Consider the following 17,542-nt stretch of genomic DNA (forward strand, 5'->3'; position numbering starts at 1 on the left):
CTTGAGGAGGGGGGAAAAAAAAAAAACCAATGGGGCAAAGCATTTTAAAAGCAATATTGTATTCTCTGGGTACATTTAGTTTTGGTCAAATAAAATGGTAAAAGCAATTAAAATCACTGACAATGTGTGGCAAGTGAATTTAAGGAATAGTTGCTATGATACATTTATCACCAGAAGATAGAAGAAAGTATGGCTAGTCAACTAAGGGCTTGGAAGTAGGTAGCCCTGTAATTAATCCAGTTCTATCAGTCAGGCAAATTTCATCCATGTGGGTGAGCCACAGGATGGCCCGGAACAAAGATCAATCCTCAAACCAGTAATGATTAGGGAGCTCAATGAAGCCATGCCAAGAATTTACAAGGAAAAACTCCTCCAATGATTCTCTCTTCTCCTTCAAGATAGGCTGATTCATTCCATAACTAAAAGACATATCATTTGATATTTGTTAAGCACCTACTATTGCCTGACACTCTGAAGTATGTAAAGACAAATCATAGTTGGGTTCTTCTCCTCAACTACTTGTTACAATATATCATCATTTACAATTAAAACACTTCATCCACCATTTTGGTTTTTTTTTTTTTTAACATATATACAAAAGATGAAGTACATAACAGAGAACATAAAACAATTCTATTCTATTTTAAAATGACATAACTTAGGTTATACAAAAGAAAAATGTCCATCTCCAGTGAGAAAAATGCTCAAGTAAGATTGCTGAAAGGAAAAAAGTTACTTGGGGGAAAATTAACAACAACAAAACACACAAATGACTTATTCTTCAACAAATTAAAATAAAAACAAATCAATTTTAAAACATGATTACTCAATGGGAACTGAAAAGGACAAAAAACTGAGATGAATGCACAGATGATAGTGAAAATGTACTCATCCTTCACCTGAGACCCCATACACATCGGGGGCGTAGAGGGCACCAGTGGATCTGGAATGGTGTCTGGAGGCTGGAATAACAGGACCATACAAACCTCATCTATTACCACAGAAACAGGAATAGTGGCAGCACTACAGTCAGGCAAGGACAGTCAGTTAACAATGGTATTGTACTACTCAATGCTTAAGGATCAGAATAGTGCCTTAGATAAGGGCAAATATCATCCTCGACACACAACAGATCTTACACCTAAGGGGACAGACATAAGCCCACAGGAGACAAAGAGGCAAGTATTCAAATGGAAGGAAATGTCAAAAGTACAAGCATGAAACAGAAAAATGAACACTGCAATTAAAAAAAAAAAACCACTATGGTAAATAGTAACCAATAATAATCTTATCTCCTCTAATCCTGAACGCAGGGAGGTAGTTGTTACTATTCAATTTGACAAATGGCTAAACTAAAGCACAGAGAAAGGTTCATTAATTTGATCAAGGCCACACTCAGTAATTGTAGTCTTTCAGGGTCTTTGCTCTTGAACAGTACACATACCATCCTCACATTGTTCAAAAGATAACATACCTCATTTATATTAGCATAAACATTTTTTATAATGGTTTACATAACCTAAGTTCGGAATTCAGTAGATTTAAATATCAAAGCACATTTGAACACCAAAAGGGGAATATTACTGATTTGATTTAAAAAATCTAGAAATATGTGACTTTTCCCTATATTTATGACATCTCTCTAAATCTAAATTTAGTCTATTTTAAAATTTTAGATCTTAAAATCCTTATTTTCATCATGTTATAAAGTCAGTCTTATTCTTAAATGCACAAATAAGGGAGGAAAATTTCATTTTATTATTTAATGAAACATATGACCCTTATTTTAAAAGTTACTCTGCCGCAGACATATTAGAACAGTTGAAGTACTTTTACTATATGAATTACTCTTTTGTCACAGAATGAATAAGAAAATGATCAAAAAGATGTAAAGACAGGATTAAAGACAGAATGTTGCAAAAAATGTTTAATTAGACCCTGAAAGGTGATCGGTATCATTAGTAAAACATACTAATATATAGTTGGTTTTAATTTTACCCAACAGAATAATTAATAAAATGATAAGGAAGCGTTGAACCAATATGGAAATGGTTTAATAGATAAAAAACCTTTTGAAATCAACAGTTATCTGTGGCTGAAGATAACACTCATATGCTGGTAATAACGTAGCCTTTTTTTTCCAATCTTAGTTCCAGAAACAGAGGGAAACTAAGAGTGCGAGTTCCAGAGTTCATCTTTGCCTCGCTCTGGTTTACTTCTGGTGTATCAGGGCCCCGACGCTGGCTTTGTGCTACAACTGAGTAAGTGGCAAACCACGGGATTCTTGTGTTGAATGGCCATATGCAAGTCAGAGGTGACAGAAGGCTTCACCAAATAAAGGAAGACAGCAAAATGCAGGCAAATGAACCAGAAAATCCTGATCTCTGGGAATGGTATTTTTATCCCCGATTAACAAATAGGGCTAATCCCCTATCTTTGCTATGCAACATATATATGTAAACAAAAGGCTATAAAATTTAATTTTTCTAAAACTGTATGATAAAAAGGTTAACCACCTCTAAACCAAATAGGATGTTTCATCACAACTGAGAAAACTGCCTCCTTTAATAACAAAATTTTAATGATCTCAACTGCCAAATGGAGACTGAGATAAATCTAGAAGATTAATGACTAAACAATATCTTCCCCCTGGCTCAGCCTGTAAAGTACCTGCCTGCAATGCGGGAGACCTGGGATCAATCCCTGGGTTGGGGAGTTCCCCTGGAGAAGGAACAGCAACCCACTCCAGTATTTTTGCCTGAAGAATCCCATGGACAGAGGAGCCTGGTGGACTACAGTCCATGGGGGACACAACTGAGTGACTAACACTTTCACTTTCTCTTTAAAAATAGGCATATTAACATGTTTATAATTACAAGTTGGTTATAGATTTCCTCTAATCTCTGGTGTACAGTTTTAAAACGGTCTAGAAACATATTTTGTTTTTTCTTGCTATCTCATGCTTTCTACTAATTCTACATTATACAAGGTATTATACCATTAAAAAAATCAAAGATCCTTGCCACTAATATATAACGCCACTAACTGCAGGTGAGCGGGCACTGTTCAGGGCCAAGAGGTAGAAGAGCGGTGCTGGCAGAGACGGCAGTCCTGATGGCCACACACTCACGGTGTCAAGCGCTGCTTGGAGGGTCGTTTCCAGGGAATCTCTGCTTTAAAGTGCCTTCAGATTAATGCCAAGAACTACGTGCTGTTGTTATCCTCATTTTACAGATAAGGAAGCCCTGGTACACAACAGCTACAGAGCTGGGATGTCAACCAGACCATCCGACCCTAGAACAGACACTCTTAAATGACTATAGCCCACTTCAACTCTTAAGGTGATGTGCTTATGTTATGCAAATATAGGATTTATTTCATTTTTAAACAGACATGCATGAGGATTAACCAATCTATATATACATGTATGTGTGTCTGCATGTATACACACATACACAGACACGCTACAACCTACTGTATCATCATACATGAACTAAACCTATCTCTGGCAAAGTACAGAAGGAAACTCTTTGGCACCTGGAACTGGAACACAAACAAGGGTTGAGGATTTCCCTGTCTGTGTTCCTAGCTCAAAGAGTCGGTAGAGGATAGTTCAGTAGTGATATAGTTGAACCAAATGGCCCAAAAGAAACTTAATTTCTCAGAAATCCTATACCAAAGGGTCTACTGAAGGAAGTAATGCTTCCAACAGCTAACGAGTGGAACCATGTTCTATTTAAGTGTCACAAAATCTGAAGTGCAACTCTCTTAAGTGTTACAATAACCTACACTCTATGGAATTAAAAGAAAAAAACATGACTTTAGGTAAGTGTATAAAAATAAAGTACTATTTAAAATCCTGAGGACCACACAGAAATTGTAAAGACTTTCAACATAAAAAAATTCTGCCTCTCCAACTACTCTAAAATACTAAAAGTTTTAAAAGACCATTTAACATTTTATAATTGAGGTAAATGCAGTATTACAGTCAAGGTTACGGTACAATCTCTATAATAAGGAACAGATAGGCTGCACAGCAATGACATGATAAAAGCTAATGCATGGGAAATGCTATTAAACTCTAAAATATATAAAAATATTAATCCCTTCCATTTTCATAAGTAGTTCAAATATTATTTTACAGCCTTCTTTCCAGCAATCTTAAATATCTAAGGTGAAGAGTGAATAATTCTACTGAAAAGCATAAACATCTTTATTCTTATCAAACTAAATAGTCCACATTTCACTTAAGAGTAATTACTTAAATATTATCTTTATATTTTATATTATTAAGAAAAAATCTTGAATTCAATGTTATGTAATCTGAATCTGTGTGATATTTACTTGACTATGAAGGCAATTTGTTTATCTAATGTCTAATTTGCTTATTTAAGACAAGTAAATGTTAAAGGAACTTCCCAAACATGTAACTTCCCTCTGACTGTCCTTAAAAAGACAGAAAAGAGAGGCAAAGATACAGTTAATAAAGCTAAATCCAGGGTCTTCTGAGGTTATCAGATGGTGCGAACACAACAGGGAAGCCCAGACAACTCACCAAGGGGCTGGAAAGAGCGCACAGGACTCGTATCCCTGCTGCTCTCCCGGCTGGCTTCCCGGCTGCACCCTTGACTCACGCTTGGCCGAGGAATCCGACTGCTTCGGGCTGGCATGAAGCAATGGCAGCACAGAAGTGGAGTAAACAGGAGAAGGGTTTGTATTTTTGATATTTTGGTTTCATTCTTTTCTTTCTTATAAAGCTAATAAATAACAAGTTCTGCTAAGGATGAGAAGAAATGATTCTTGATGAAGCATTACCAGGAATACCATTAAAAATTTTTGATTACACTCTTCTAGTTTATATGTGATTAGAAGAGCAAAGTGTATTTTACTAAAATTAAACAGCTGCAAAGAAAAAAACAGATTTAAAATAGAAATACCACTTCCAATATAAGACATCTAATTTCATTTTTAAACCTATATTTCAATTCTTCTTGAATTTGAAGTTGTTTTCCTCAAACTTAGAAGTACCTAAATGAGGTCTTCAATGCTACCAAGTCCTAAAGTACAAAAGAAACACAAGGTCCCAAGTTTCACACAAGGATCTTACCCACTGAGAGCCGAGATGGACTGGCCTCTCTGCTACAGCCCTGGCTTCGGGGTATCTTGCTTCTCTTCTGTGTGGAGGCTGAATTAACCAGGACTCTCTGAACACCAGAGCTCACAGTGGAGAGGGCTGTTGTGGTCAGAACTCTGCCTGGAGACCCAGACCGGCTGCCAGCTGAACACCAAACACAGATATAAATGTCAACCTGTGAACTCCAAGAGATCTTTGTCAAAAGGATAAAAATTCAAGAAGTACATCTGAGAAACCTGTGATTCAATGGCAAGTTCTAAGTTCCAAGGAAATAGATTGAGGAAGCTTTATATATATACTGAAAACCTGGAATAAAAAGATATACTATATATATATATACACACACACACACACACACATATATATGTATACACACATACTAGGGTTGAATGGTAAATCAAGTAAATATATTTTCAGTTTTGGGGAATATAAGATGTTATGTTTAATAAGGAAAACACTATTATGATTTTTGGAACATAAATAGTAGAAAAGGTTTCCAAAGAAATAACTTATCTAACAATACACTTCATGTAAATATAGTTTCATTTAACTCTATGTTAAAAAGGTATCTATTAAAGCTATACATTTATAAGGAAACAATAATTCTATTATTGATAACATTGTTAAGAATATAATAAAATTTATTTTATTATAATTTAACATAACTGTTATAATATATAACAGTTATAATATAACGGTTTGAAAAATTTGTTTTCAAACTGTTAAAACAGTTTGCCTGTTGAGATGTCTTGAAATGGGCATAACAAAGTTGTCTATCTTGCTACTTACATACATTTTAAAATTTTTACAAGATTAAATTTTATTTATTTGTTCATTTATTTATTTTGGCAACACTGAGTGGCATATAGGATCTTCATTCTCCAACCAGGGATCAAACCCGTGCCCCTCACAGTGGAAGTGTGGAGTCTTAGCCATTGGAAAGCCAGCAAAGTCCCAAGATTAAATTTTAAATGTTTACAAAGTTGGGCCAGCTAAAAAAGAAACAGGTTTTGCTATCTGCCTTCAAATAAAAAAGGGGTCTTGGGTGGCCAAAGTCTGGCATGTAGATGTTTTGGTAGAACAAAGATTAACGGGCAAATAAATATCAAAGAAAATAGATTCTTTCAAAACTAGTAATTTCCAGTCTTGGAAGAGAGAAGATGTGGTCAGGTAGAGAGAGGGAGCTGGACAAAATCTCAAAGACGGGGGCAAGACTTTTAAAAAAAGAAACATGCGTTCAAACTAGAATTGTATAGTTTTTAAAGGGGTAAGCTCCTTGTCAACCAGAGCATTTTGTGTTTGCATTGACAAGGAAAATAAACTAGGTAAGTCCAAGGTATAATTTAACTCTAGATTCTGGATAGTAGCATTATAAAAGTTAAACCTGAACTTAAATAAAATAAAACTCCATGAAAGCAACGTTTTCTCTTTGTTGGACACTTCTCCACAGTCACTGCTCACCTTCTATCATCTTACCCAGTCACGCCTCACTTCCACAGAGCAAAGATTAAAGACTCAAAGTCAATGGGGAGAAGCAGGGAATGTCACTGCAGAAGGAGTGCTGAGTTCAAGGGAGGGAGTGGTGACTTTTTAGTTCAAACCAGCCCCGTATTGAGGTAACACTGGCCACATTTTTGGATTTGTTTTTAATGAAAGCTCTGACATTTTCTGATTTTTATCATGTTGTACAGACCAAATAGCACATGAACAGAGGCAGACTGGATATGATCCGTAGGCTGCTGATCTGTGACCCTTGTTACTGTTTTCTTGGCACGGTGTTCCTGAATACAATTTAAACTCATGCTTAATTCCTAAACTTTACCAGTATACAATATGAAACTCATCTTCTGCTGTTTATAGCAATACTATAAAACAAAGCAATGTTTATGATGAAACTGACAATTTATTATTTGTGTAGAAAGAATTCTAAATTATTGCAGGGAAATTATACAAGTGTACTTTAAAATGATGGTTCATCTGAACTGTTCCACGACATTTCAGGAGAAGAATGTTTAGATGAGGTTTCTTTCAGTCATAACCTTAGGGATACTCACAAGGCACCTATTTTCTCCATGCAGCGTCTAAACTAAACATACACACCAAAAACACCCGAACACCCAACATGCCACAAACTCACAATGCAAGGTAAGCTGATGGAATATTTTATGGGAATGTGACAATATAAAAAGTATAATGAACTGACCACATACAACATGTTATTCTGTTAAAACCAATGTAAGTTTAGGAGGTGAAGGTGTTGGTAGGAAACTGGAGAACTCCTTGAGATGTGGATCTATTCAGCAGAGAAGAAACATGCAGTATAGAAGCAAGAGTAACCACTCCATCTATTCTAGATTGGCTGAATTTATCAAAACTATGTAAGCTCCCTCTCTATATATTTGAATTCATTCATGCCCTGTGCTAGGAAATGTAACTGGCAATATTAATCATTTCATGCTCTTCTCCACTACCTGCCATGAACAGCATGATAATCCAGTGCCTACAACCCATTTTGCAGTCATTCATACTTAGAAGAAGAAAATATGATGGCTCTTTCCCCAGCAAAAGAACTAGCAGGTTAATTATTTCTTTGAGGAAAACCACAGTTGATAAAAAAAAGTGTATGATGCACCTAGCAATATCATGCTACTAGAAAATAATTTGCAAAATTTGAAATTGGATAACTAATTTCTCTTGTGTTGCCTAAAGTTTTCAAATCACTGTTTTATACTTTTTACAAGCTATTTTCAAGGCACTACTAAAGCTCCCCTGCTTTGGGATGTTTACACTTTGTGGGATCAACATGGATAATTTTAAAAAACCAGGGTTTTGGTAACAAATAAGGACAAGTCACAGGAAAATCAAAATTGGGAAATTTTATCCCAATAATGGCTACAAAATGATAGAATATTAAATGTTAAGAATTTCTGCTGAATAGAACCCATTCTTGATAATGAAAATAGATGATCAAACAACTGATGCACATATAAAGTCTATAGATTCTTACCACCAATGGTATTAGCAGATTGTGATCCTGAACAAGTGTAAAGGCAGAATTAGGGTAAGGGTTATAATCCATGAAGAGGGAAGGAGCAGATTTAAAATGCATGGCAGATGGAAATAAGAAAGCTTTAGTCAGTTTTGAAAATTAAAAATCCTAAAGCAAAAAAAGCAAACTTTAACAAAAGCAGAACACTGAGTAGCTTTCACAGCTGGTCACTGAGATCAGACATCAATGTACAAAGCAGATGAAATGAAGGTGTAAGTGCAGGTTTTTCAGCTTTTCTTCTGATAGGCCTACAATCTAGATAATTAAATGTTTAAATAATAAAAATTTAAACATTTAAAAACTACAGGTGAGGAAGAATTACAGCATCTTCTAGCTGAAGAAAAATTACATGAAAACGCTACAGATTTTATCTTTCTTAAGACACTGGGGGAAAAAACTGAACAGTAGCAGGGTGGGTGGGGAGACAACATTTCTGACAGGCTGTACAATCATTTGTACATCGGTCAGTCACTACCGACAAGAAAAGACACAATCTTTAAGTAAATAATTAAGTCTGGAAGTCTCTCCATTGGGTCTGCTTTCAATTTATTTTTGGTTAGCCATTAGAACATACTTGCTTTGACTCAAGATTTTTTTCCCCTAAATGGTGATATAAAAGTATGTAAAGGCCATGCAAACCCCAGTGAATTACTTTACAACAAAGTGAAGATGGAGACCACAGTAATATTTCTGTGTAAATGTGTGTAAAGAGACTTGCATCAAATTATATAAAGCTGCAATATCTTTTTTCAAAAGAATTTGAAAGGAAACAGTCATTCAAATAAATATATAAGCAAGCAAATAAAAACCTCACCAGTATGATTTAAAACCTAAGTGATTTTACTGTGGGAAAGTTATCTGATCTTAAAATCTTACTGGGTCTTAAAGCCTATTATTATGTTCTCACACTCTAGGAGAGGATTTGAAGTACTGTGCATAGGGTTTCAATGTCAAAAACCAAATATAAAAAAATTATTGTATATTCTCGATATGATCAGTAGTTATAATACACTTAAAATGGAGGTCCTTAAGTAATATATTAAGAAAATCATACACAAAGCACTTTGAATCTCTGCCATGAGTTCAGTCTTAGTATTACTTTAGAAGAAAATTCAGTAAAATATCTCACATGAAATTGAGTTTTATCCTTAAGATACTAGATACAGCTTCTGGTTGCTATCTTTACTTTTCCTTATGCTTTAAATTTCCTTCACCATTATTTTTGTTTCCTGAAGGCAGTAAGACTAACAAGGTATAGAAAAATGCACAACAGGAGGATAAAATTCAGTTGACATTACATTAAGAAAAACAAGGAGATCACTTTTATCAGCTAAAATATAGAGCACGTACTTTGTGCTCAGGCAAGTATACTAATTTCACCCTCACAACAATCCTGTAAGACTATCCTATTCATTCTACTGGTTATATTAGAAGCACACAGAAGTGTAACAACTTTAAATAACCTGGAATAGCCATGATCAACTCTGGGAAGTACAGCTCCAGATACCATGATCTAAATCAATACTTCTCAGACCTGACTGTAACAGAAATCACTTAATGATCTTGTTGAAGACTGAATTCACGACACCTGTGGTGAATTTCTCAGGTGTGCATTTCCCAGCTGATGCTGATGCTGGTTTGGGCATCATATTTGGAATGGCAAGGCTCGAAACTCCCGTGTTATATGCTAAAGATTAAGTTACTTTAAACAATTACTCTAGTTTTCCTATTTGTAAATAATCCTCAATTTGCAGACCAATTTTACTGGAGCATTTCTGCTTCTTTTTAGGACTCTTGTTGAGTGCTCCAAACTTTACCCTGCCTGGATTTTTTTAACTTGGGAAAGAGGAGAATCTGCTAGGCTGGACTTGTCTAATCATCTCCTGGCACCCTCTAAGCCCAGCTCCTTTCCCTAAGATTCAAGAATCAAGTTAAAAAACAGACGAACTGGGCATCTATATCTTGAAATATTATCTAAAGAACAGTACAAGATAGCTATGTTTATTTCTTTCCAAAATGGCCAAGTATTGATATAAAGAAGAACCCCAGAATTACCTCCCTAGAAAAAATTCCTGTTCTAAGAGGCATGTACTAAGGAAAATTTCTTGATAAAGAAGAAAAGAGATCTCTTTTAAATTAATTATGCCATAAGTGTATATATTACTATTCTGGAACACAGAGGAATGGATCATTCATTTTACCTAGAATTCAAAATTGTGCTTTTTAATAATTGCGCTTATGAGAAACTCAGCTTCCAATGAAATTGCAAAAATATAAATCTTAAATTTAACAAGGAATATTAACAAAACTGGTCATTTCAATTTGTTTCCTCTTTATGAGTCAGTATATACCTGCCAAAAATGCTGACTGTACTCTAATGGATTTTAGGGAAAGTACAAAGATACTACATACCTGTCCTTGAATAATTAGCTAGATGCAACCAGATTTGATGCTAACATACAGCAATTATTTTGCCCCTAAAAAGCACAATTTTCCACATTTACAAGTTTCTGAGTAGACTGTGAAAACCTTAATGCTAAGAGAGTTGTGTTATCTCCATGCAAAAGTCTGTGTAACAGATGAAGTTTCTCTTTCTAAGTGGCAGGTATCAATGATGCAGCCCTAATAACACACCAAAGACAAGACAACACCCACTCCAAAAGTTCGAAAACATGCACAACTGACCCAAAACATTGAAAAAAAAATACCTTCATTTTTGTCAGGTGATGATGAACCTAAAGTACAGAACAAGAACTCAGTATGTGGCTTGTCTTTTTGGGAATTAGTTTTGTCTTTTTCCACTGGTCAATCTCCTAATACAGTAACATACAAAGAACACGCTTATCCTAACATTGTAGAAACACGAGAGAACTAATAGGCAATACATACGCTGTGACTGAGACACCATCTTTGTTCGACTTCTTCCTCTGGAATCTGTCTTGGCATTTCCCATACTAGCAAGTGGTGCTGAAAGCTTTGCTCTTACCCGGCCTAAAGAATAAAATGATTTATATAATTACAGACATTTTTCTATAATATTTAGTAATGAGGGGAAAAAAAAATCTCACTATAATTTTCTAATTGGGTGTGCTTCTCAAGTATCGTTAAATTCTGTAACACTGTAAACTTCACTTTAAAGATTAGCGTTCCCTTAAAATTTTAAAAATATATACTGTTTTTTATGTGTTGCACCATAAACTAACTTTCCTTTAAGGGTAAGAGTAAAGTCAAGCTAAAAGATCTCCATTCTCAGTTTGATATTATTAGTCCCGTAGGGTTATAATTAAGATAATTACCACAGGCATACACTTATTCAGTTTCCATGAAATTTAATTTATTCTCAAATTCAGCCTATAGTTTAAAATACAAGCCTAAGCTTAGAAACAAGAGCCCAGCCTTTCTGACTGAAAACGTACTTCAAAGGGATTTGCATGAAGATACAATACTAGCTAAAATATCTTTTTATATGGTGTGCTAAACATCAGAGTACTACAGATATACATGGACACGTTTGCTATTCTCTTCCCCAAACAACCAAATTCCATTTATAAAATTATTTGAGGAAACACCAATCACAGAGGAGTTGGCACTTTTCTCTACACATTTCCTTCTCTAACTCCAATCAGTATTCCTTCCTTCTCTATTACTGTTTCATCCCCCTCCAGAAACCAAGGCGCAGAAATGTTTCTAGAGCTCTTGAACCAAAGGAGAGAATGCTTATTTATCGAAGTGCTTAAGTAAACTGTCATCAGAAAAAACAAAAATATATTACTAGTAGGTACTTTGGTGTTCTCGAGCAACAGCCTCAATCACTATCACATTGGAACCCATACCAATGTGATCATGGAGAAGGGCTCAGAATCCTTTTCATTTAAAAGGCACAACTTGAAGGGCAATCACGATCTACAGGCTAGCTTAATAACGGCAATATTAATTAAGAAAACATATCTAGAGGTAAGGAAAACTTCCAAATTATGAAATGAGTGAGGGAAGAGAAGAGAATAACTAAGAACAAGGAATTAAATGAAGCAAAATGAGAAGTACAGGTGGTAGATCCTCTCATTCTATCAACTTCTTCAAGGCCCCCCGAAAGCTCATGATTCAGGACTTTCACCCTTTTACAGAGTCTGCTTAGAATAGGACATGATGTTCTCCTGACCAAGAAGTAAAATAGAAAGAAAATTATTATTTTTGAAATGCAAAATTTATCCATTGTAATAAAGAAGTTAGGATAAAGTATTTTGATATTACCATCTAAATTATAGTGACACAGTGCCAGAAACTATTTTTATAAAGTATTCTAAAACTTAAAATATGAAAATATTTAAATATGTCAGAGTAAACATGAGACCATCAAAATGTCAAATCTACCTGGTTGTATTACAAGAAAATACCACTCATAAAATCTGGGAAAAAACTGTGTTTCATATCAGAGGCTTAATTAATAAGATAGCCTTTAAGTAGAATAAATAAAAACACTGAAGTTTTTCCTTTCTCCAAATTGAAAAGTAATAAATATTTTTAAAAAGGTAAATTGGTTCAGTAAAATAAAGTATTATATCTAGCAAGGTTTTTGTACTTCCAAATTCAAACTATATGCAATTCCCCAGGCACTGATTCAAAATCAAAGATACATTTAGAAGCTGACAAAATAAATGCATTTAAATGGGATGATATTTAAACTCCAATGATAAAGCAACGGTGCGTGCACTCACAAAGTATAAATGAACTGGCAAAAATTAAAAAACAAAAACATAAAAGAAAAGCGTTAATGTCACTATAGGAAAAATGAAACTATGTAACTTTATACTAGGTATTATTAAACACGTGAAGCAATTATATTTTTTCCAGCATGAGATAATGCAAGATACACAGCAAAACTCCAGGATGAAGGATTAAAAAAAAAAAAAACCTACATGAATAACACAACCAAACACAAAATGTAGAGGCTAGCACAGCTGGCAAATTACAGATCTGCAAAGAAAGTAGCCTATTTTAGTTTTTAATATTTAATTCCTACTAATGAAAATATTAATGTAGAGGTATTTGTGTTACTAACAAAATGTTTAATTCTTACCATCTTCAGATGCTGTTCCTAAATAAGAGAAATAAAACAATAACATTTCAACAAAGTCTGCCAATGTTGATATTAAGACTTTGCTTGTGCCTCCCACCCAAGATGAAAACAAAAGGGCAAAAGAAAAAAATATCTTCTAGTTTGATAGCCTTATATTAGCTTTTAAAAGGTTTTGAGATAAAACAAAATTTGAGGTAACCTAAAGACTCACAGCACAAAACAGTTAAAACTAGACAACTGAAAACAGCAAAATTTTGTAACAGACCAGTTTGTCCACTGTATTTCATATTGAAAATTTTAAATGAAGAAAAGTAACAAAACTAATTACTCAAGAATGATACAACTCTGTCACTGCTCCCTTCCAAACAAATGTTTTAATGTATCTTTCCAGTGTAAGAATACTTTCTGAGCATTCTCAAAAGGGAGCCCACGGAAGAACTAGAAAAGGAACTGACAAACATGGGATCACATCCATGACCCAGGCCGTGCTGTTTTCATCAAAGCGTTACCTATGAATCTGTCAGCTCTTTATTCAAGCTTTTTTGTACTCCCTAAGATGCTGTAAAAGCTAGCAAAAAAAATTATCAAGTAAAGAGAACTTCCTGGCAGTCCACTGGTTAGGACTCCACATTTTTACTGCGAAGGTCTGGCTGGGGAACTGAGATGCCACAAATTGCACAGCACGGTCAAAAAAAAAATCAAGGATGAATATCAGAACTTGTTACTATTATAGAGCAATAGCAGATATTTCTCTCTGTGTGTGTATATAGATTAAAAAAAAAAAAGCAGGACTAAACATCAGTTAGAGTATCACATTATATAACACACGTGATTTCTCAAATAGGCTGATGTTTCTGACCCAAACAAGAAAAATTTTGATCTGGAAAATGAGAATAATTTGTTTTTTAAGGATCCAGACTCTCAGTGACAGAAGTGATACCACATGGTCTGAAATATAGAAACTACCTTTTGGTGGGTTTTCATTCATTTAATAATTCCTTAAATTTATGAAATACATTAAACATAAAGAGATGCACAGAGACCAATTATAAATAACACGCATGTACCCAAGCCAAGATTAAATAAATCATCAGAGTGGAAGATAAACCAGTTTCAGAGTTTATGTAATAACTGATAGAAAAACACACAGTTTTCCATTTTTCCTAGATCTCATACTGTGACTTACAGATTCATGATCTTCTTACAAGTTCTTACAAAAAAGCTCAAGTTCCTAGATAACACTGTAGTATCTGATGATGTGAAGGAGAAGTAAGGATAATACAGTCTAGTACTAGACAAAAATATCATACAGATAAAAATGATCATATTGGATCAAGCAACTAAAGATAAACTAAATAATGAAATTTAAAAGGTACAGCTCAAAATAAGTTCAATTTTGATTAAATGTTCATTTGAAACACACTCTTAAAAAGGCAGCATCTGTACCTGGCATTTTATTTTCATAAATGACCACTGTTATTGTTTTTTAATCGCTACGTTGTATCTGATTTTTTTCTGTCCCATGGAATTTCCCAGGCAATAATACTGGAATGGGTTGTCATTTCCTTCTCCAGTGGATCTTCCTGACCCAGGGATTGAACCTGAGTCTCATGTGTCTCCTGCATTGGCAACAGATTCTTTACCACTGAGCCACCAGAGGAGACATATGAATCTGTAAAATATGTGATCTGTCTCTCTCTATAGCAGAGTTAGTAAGCTAAAGAATTGAATTATGTGACTTATGAGGTTCCTTTCTCCTGAATCTGGTATTTCTGAGAAAGACTTGAGAAATCGAGAATATTGTAAGGGCTCAGGTTAAAAAAAGTTAAGAAAACTGATTTAACTTAAACAAACAATAATCTAGTATTTGAATAAACTGAGAAACCCAAAATGGATATGTCTAGCCCCAAATTCAATCAGAGAATTATGGAACCATTTTCACATTAAGACTGCTGCTAAATAAGCAGTCTATTTTCAGAAATTAAGAGAACAAAGATATTACATAGAATCCAAGAACCATAAAATTTTTTAGTAGAATTAGAAAAGGAAGTTCTTACCATCCATCTTGTCAGAAGTATCCTCTTTGATGAAAGAGCAAGCAAAGAACAGAGGAAAACTTGGTATATTAGAAAAAGATTTTATAACCCCTGGAAAACATTATTTTTAAGAAGACAGAATTCATAGCACAGACATGAAGCTTTTTTTCAATTAAAACATATTAGATTAAATAAGATGAGTTTCCTTTGTTAGACAAAGATACCAGAAAAAAAAAAAAAAAAAACTGAATTGATAATCAGTCTAGTTTTTATTTGCCTAGAGAAGTTAGAGAAGCCCATGTTCCAACCTTGGACGCCTCCACCATCAGACAAACCTCCTGCTTGGGTCTGCTGAGCTTCTCATAATCTAAGTCACCTCGCCTTGCTTTCTTTCTTCCTCTATAGGCTAGAGCACACCCCCAAATTCCACTCTAAATTTAGCTCTTTTGTCATTATCTTCCATCTACTGCCTTGCTGCTTCCTCACCCCATCCTTTCCTAGCACTTTCGGTCCTGTAAGCCCTGAAGTATGGATAAATCAAACGACTCTAATTTTCTACCCCGCTACACTGAGGTGCCCCAACAGAGACAATTATAAAACTACAAAGTCATGCATAAAGGCACTGCTAGAAACTAGGGAAATCATCAGGCTTGGCCTTGAGTGACTGTGCAGAAAATTATTAACATACCAGGCCTGATACTCTTAAGAAGAGCCTAGTTACAGGGCTGGCCCTTAGCTGGCCGCTGGGAAGTTACTTCTGGATCCTGACTGTTTCAGTGTTGGGGACAAGGTACTGAACTCCTGTTAAAGAACTTGCCTGAACTGTTTTTGCAGATAATGTGATTTATGGGGAACACCTGCTCTCTCTTTGGGAGAATGATGCTGGTAGTTGTGGCTGGGTGTATGGCAGTGCCTACCTCACCACTCCCCCTTTACCCTCACCCTGGGCTGAGTCTTCAGTGAGTCTCTCCGGGCAGAAACACTACACACATGTTCTACAGTCACTGACAGAGGAAGGAGCATGTTTCACACAGCCCATCGTTCTACCTCTGGGAGTGATAACTCTGAAAGCCTGTGCCTCAACACCTCCAGAACACCCAACAGGATGTTCTCCCTTGCTGATCCTGCTGTGTGTCCTTTTGCTCTAATAAACCTCAGCCATGAGCACAGCCAAGTCGTGTGAGTTCTTCCAGCAAGTCTCTTAAATGTGTGGGAGGTTGCAGGAAGGCCAGAAGAGTACCCCACCTCTTGTGGCCCCTCAACAAGTTGTAGCATACTTCTAGTCACCTCTCAGACATCCTGCATCCTGCTTTTTATTAGCAGTGTCCTGACTCTGCTTCCTCAAATGTGAAAACACAGACACAGTAAACTCCTGATGACGTGGTTCTCAACGCCCAGCTGCCCCAAAGACACGTGAACTACCTGCTTCTTCCTTTTCTTCCCCTGACCTCAGTGACGCTGATGACCCTTCAACATCCAAGGCTAACTCCCTAGCGCTTACATCCTATTCCTTATGCCTCTTGTAAGAATTCTGGCCATAAGCGATTTCCTCTCATTCTTGCATTTTAACTTTTTCTTCTCTACTGATCCTACCAACTTAGTATACAAACATATGTGACTCTCTTAATTTTGAAAAAACAAAAAGTTCATTAACCTTTAACTATAGATAACTGCTACAATGTTTTTTCATCTCTTCTCAACCGTTGAGCATTGGAATAATTTATGCAGATTCTCCTTCCAACTTCTTCCTCAATCAAAGAAGTCTGACTTCTGTCACATGACACCACTGAAACCATTTACTTTCTTTTTCATTTAGGCAATCTCACAAACCTAGCCATTTGGCATAGATATATCAAGGTTTCCTTAACAGAAATTCCTGTCTCCTCAGGATAAACTCCTTCCTCAGGATAAAGTTTTAAAGGGTGGACCTCAAAACACTCATCATACCCCACTGTCAAAGGATTCAGTACTTTAGTGGCGGAAAAACCCAGTGGCAAGTGCTTCAGTAATGTATTGAGTTTAATATGGAAAGATTATGACAAGAACAATCTCTAATCATTTCTGAATCTAATCTCAAGCACAGATCTCTCTCCTGAGTTTTCTGCCACTGTATGTAATTCTTTCTCATATACTACTGTGCCTCCAAAACAATTCCAGGTTGACGTCTCGGCGATGTCAAACTCAAAATGCATAAAACTCAACAAGCTTTTAGCTGCTCATCCTTTAGCAACCTACTGATAGACTGA

At 35.5% G+C, this 17,542-nt stretch overlaps 1 protein-coding gene across 15 annotated transcripts in view; it reads right to left on the minus strand.

The window, feature by feature from the left end:
- The window catches only part of CLASP2 (cytoplasmic linker associated protein 2), a 174,508-nt gene that overhangs the window by 51,609 nt on the left and 105,357 nt on the right, over positions 1–17,542 (minus strand). For 5 of the 15 annotated variants that reach the window (XM_070359938.1, XM_070359944.1, XM_070359946.1 and 2 more), the window contains 6 exons: positions 15,318–15,341; positions 13,261–13,278; positions 11,073–11,174; positions 10,892–10,918; positions 5,108–5,278; positions 4,556–4,663 (listed from right to left, as the gene is read on the minus strand). In XM_070359938.1, the coding sequence (XP_070216039.1) occupies positions 4,556–4,663; positions 5,108–5,278; positions 10,892–10,918; positions 11,073–11,174; positions 13,261–13,278; positions 15,318–15,341 (450 nt within the window). The remainder of the gene's footprint in view (positions 1–4,555; positions 4,664–5,107; positions 5,279–10,891; positions 10,919–11,072; positions 11,175–13,260; positions 13,279–15,317; positions 15,342–17,542) is intronic. The other 10 variants (XM_070359940.1, XM_070359936.1, XM_070359949.1 and 7 more) reach the window with 5 other exon arrangements.

Source organism: Bos mutus, chromosome 22 (genome assembly GCF_027580195.1).
Source record: "Bos mutus isolate GX-2022 chromosome 22, NWIPB_WYAK_1.1, whole genome shotgun sequence".
NCBI classification, from domain to species: Eukaryota; Metazoa; Chordata; class Mammalia; order Artiodactyla; family Bovidae; genus Bos; species Bos mutus.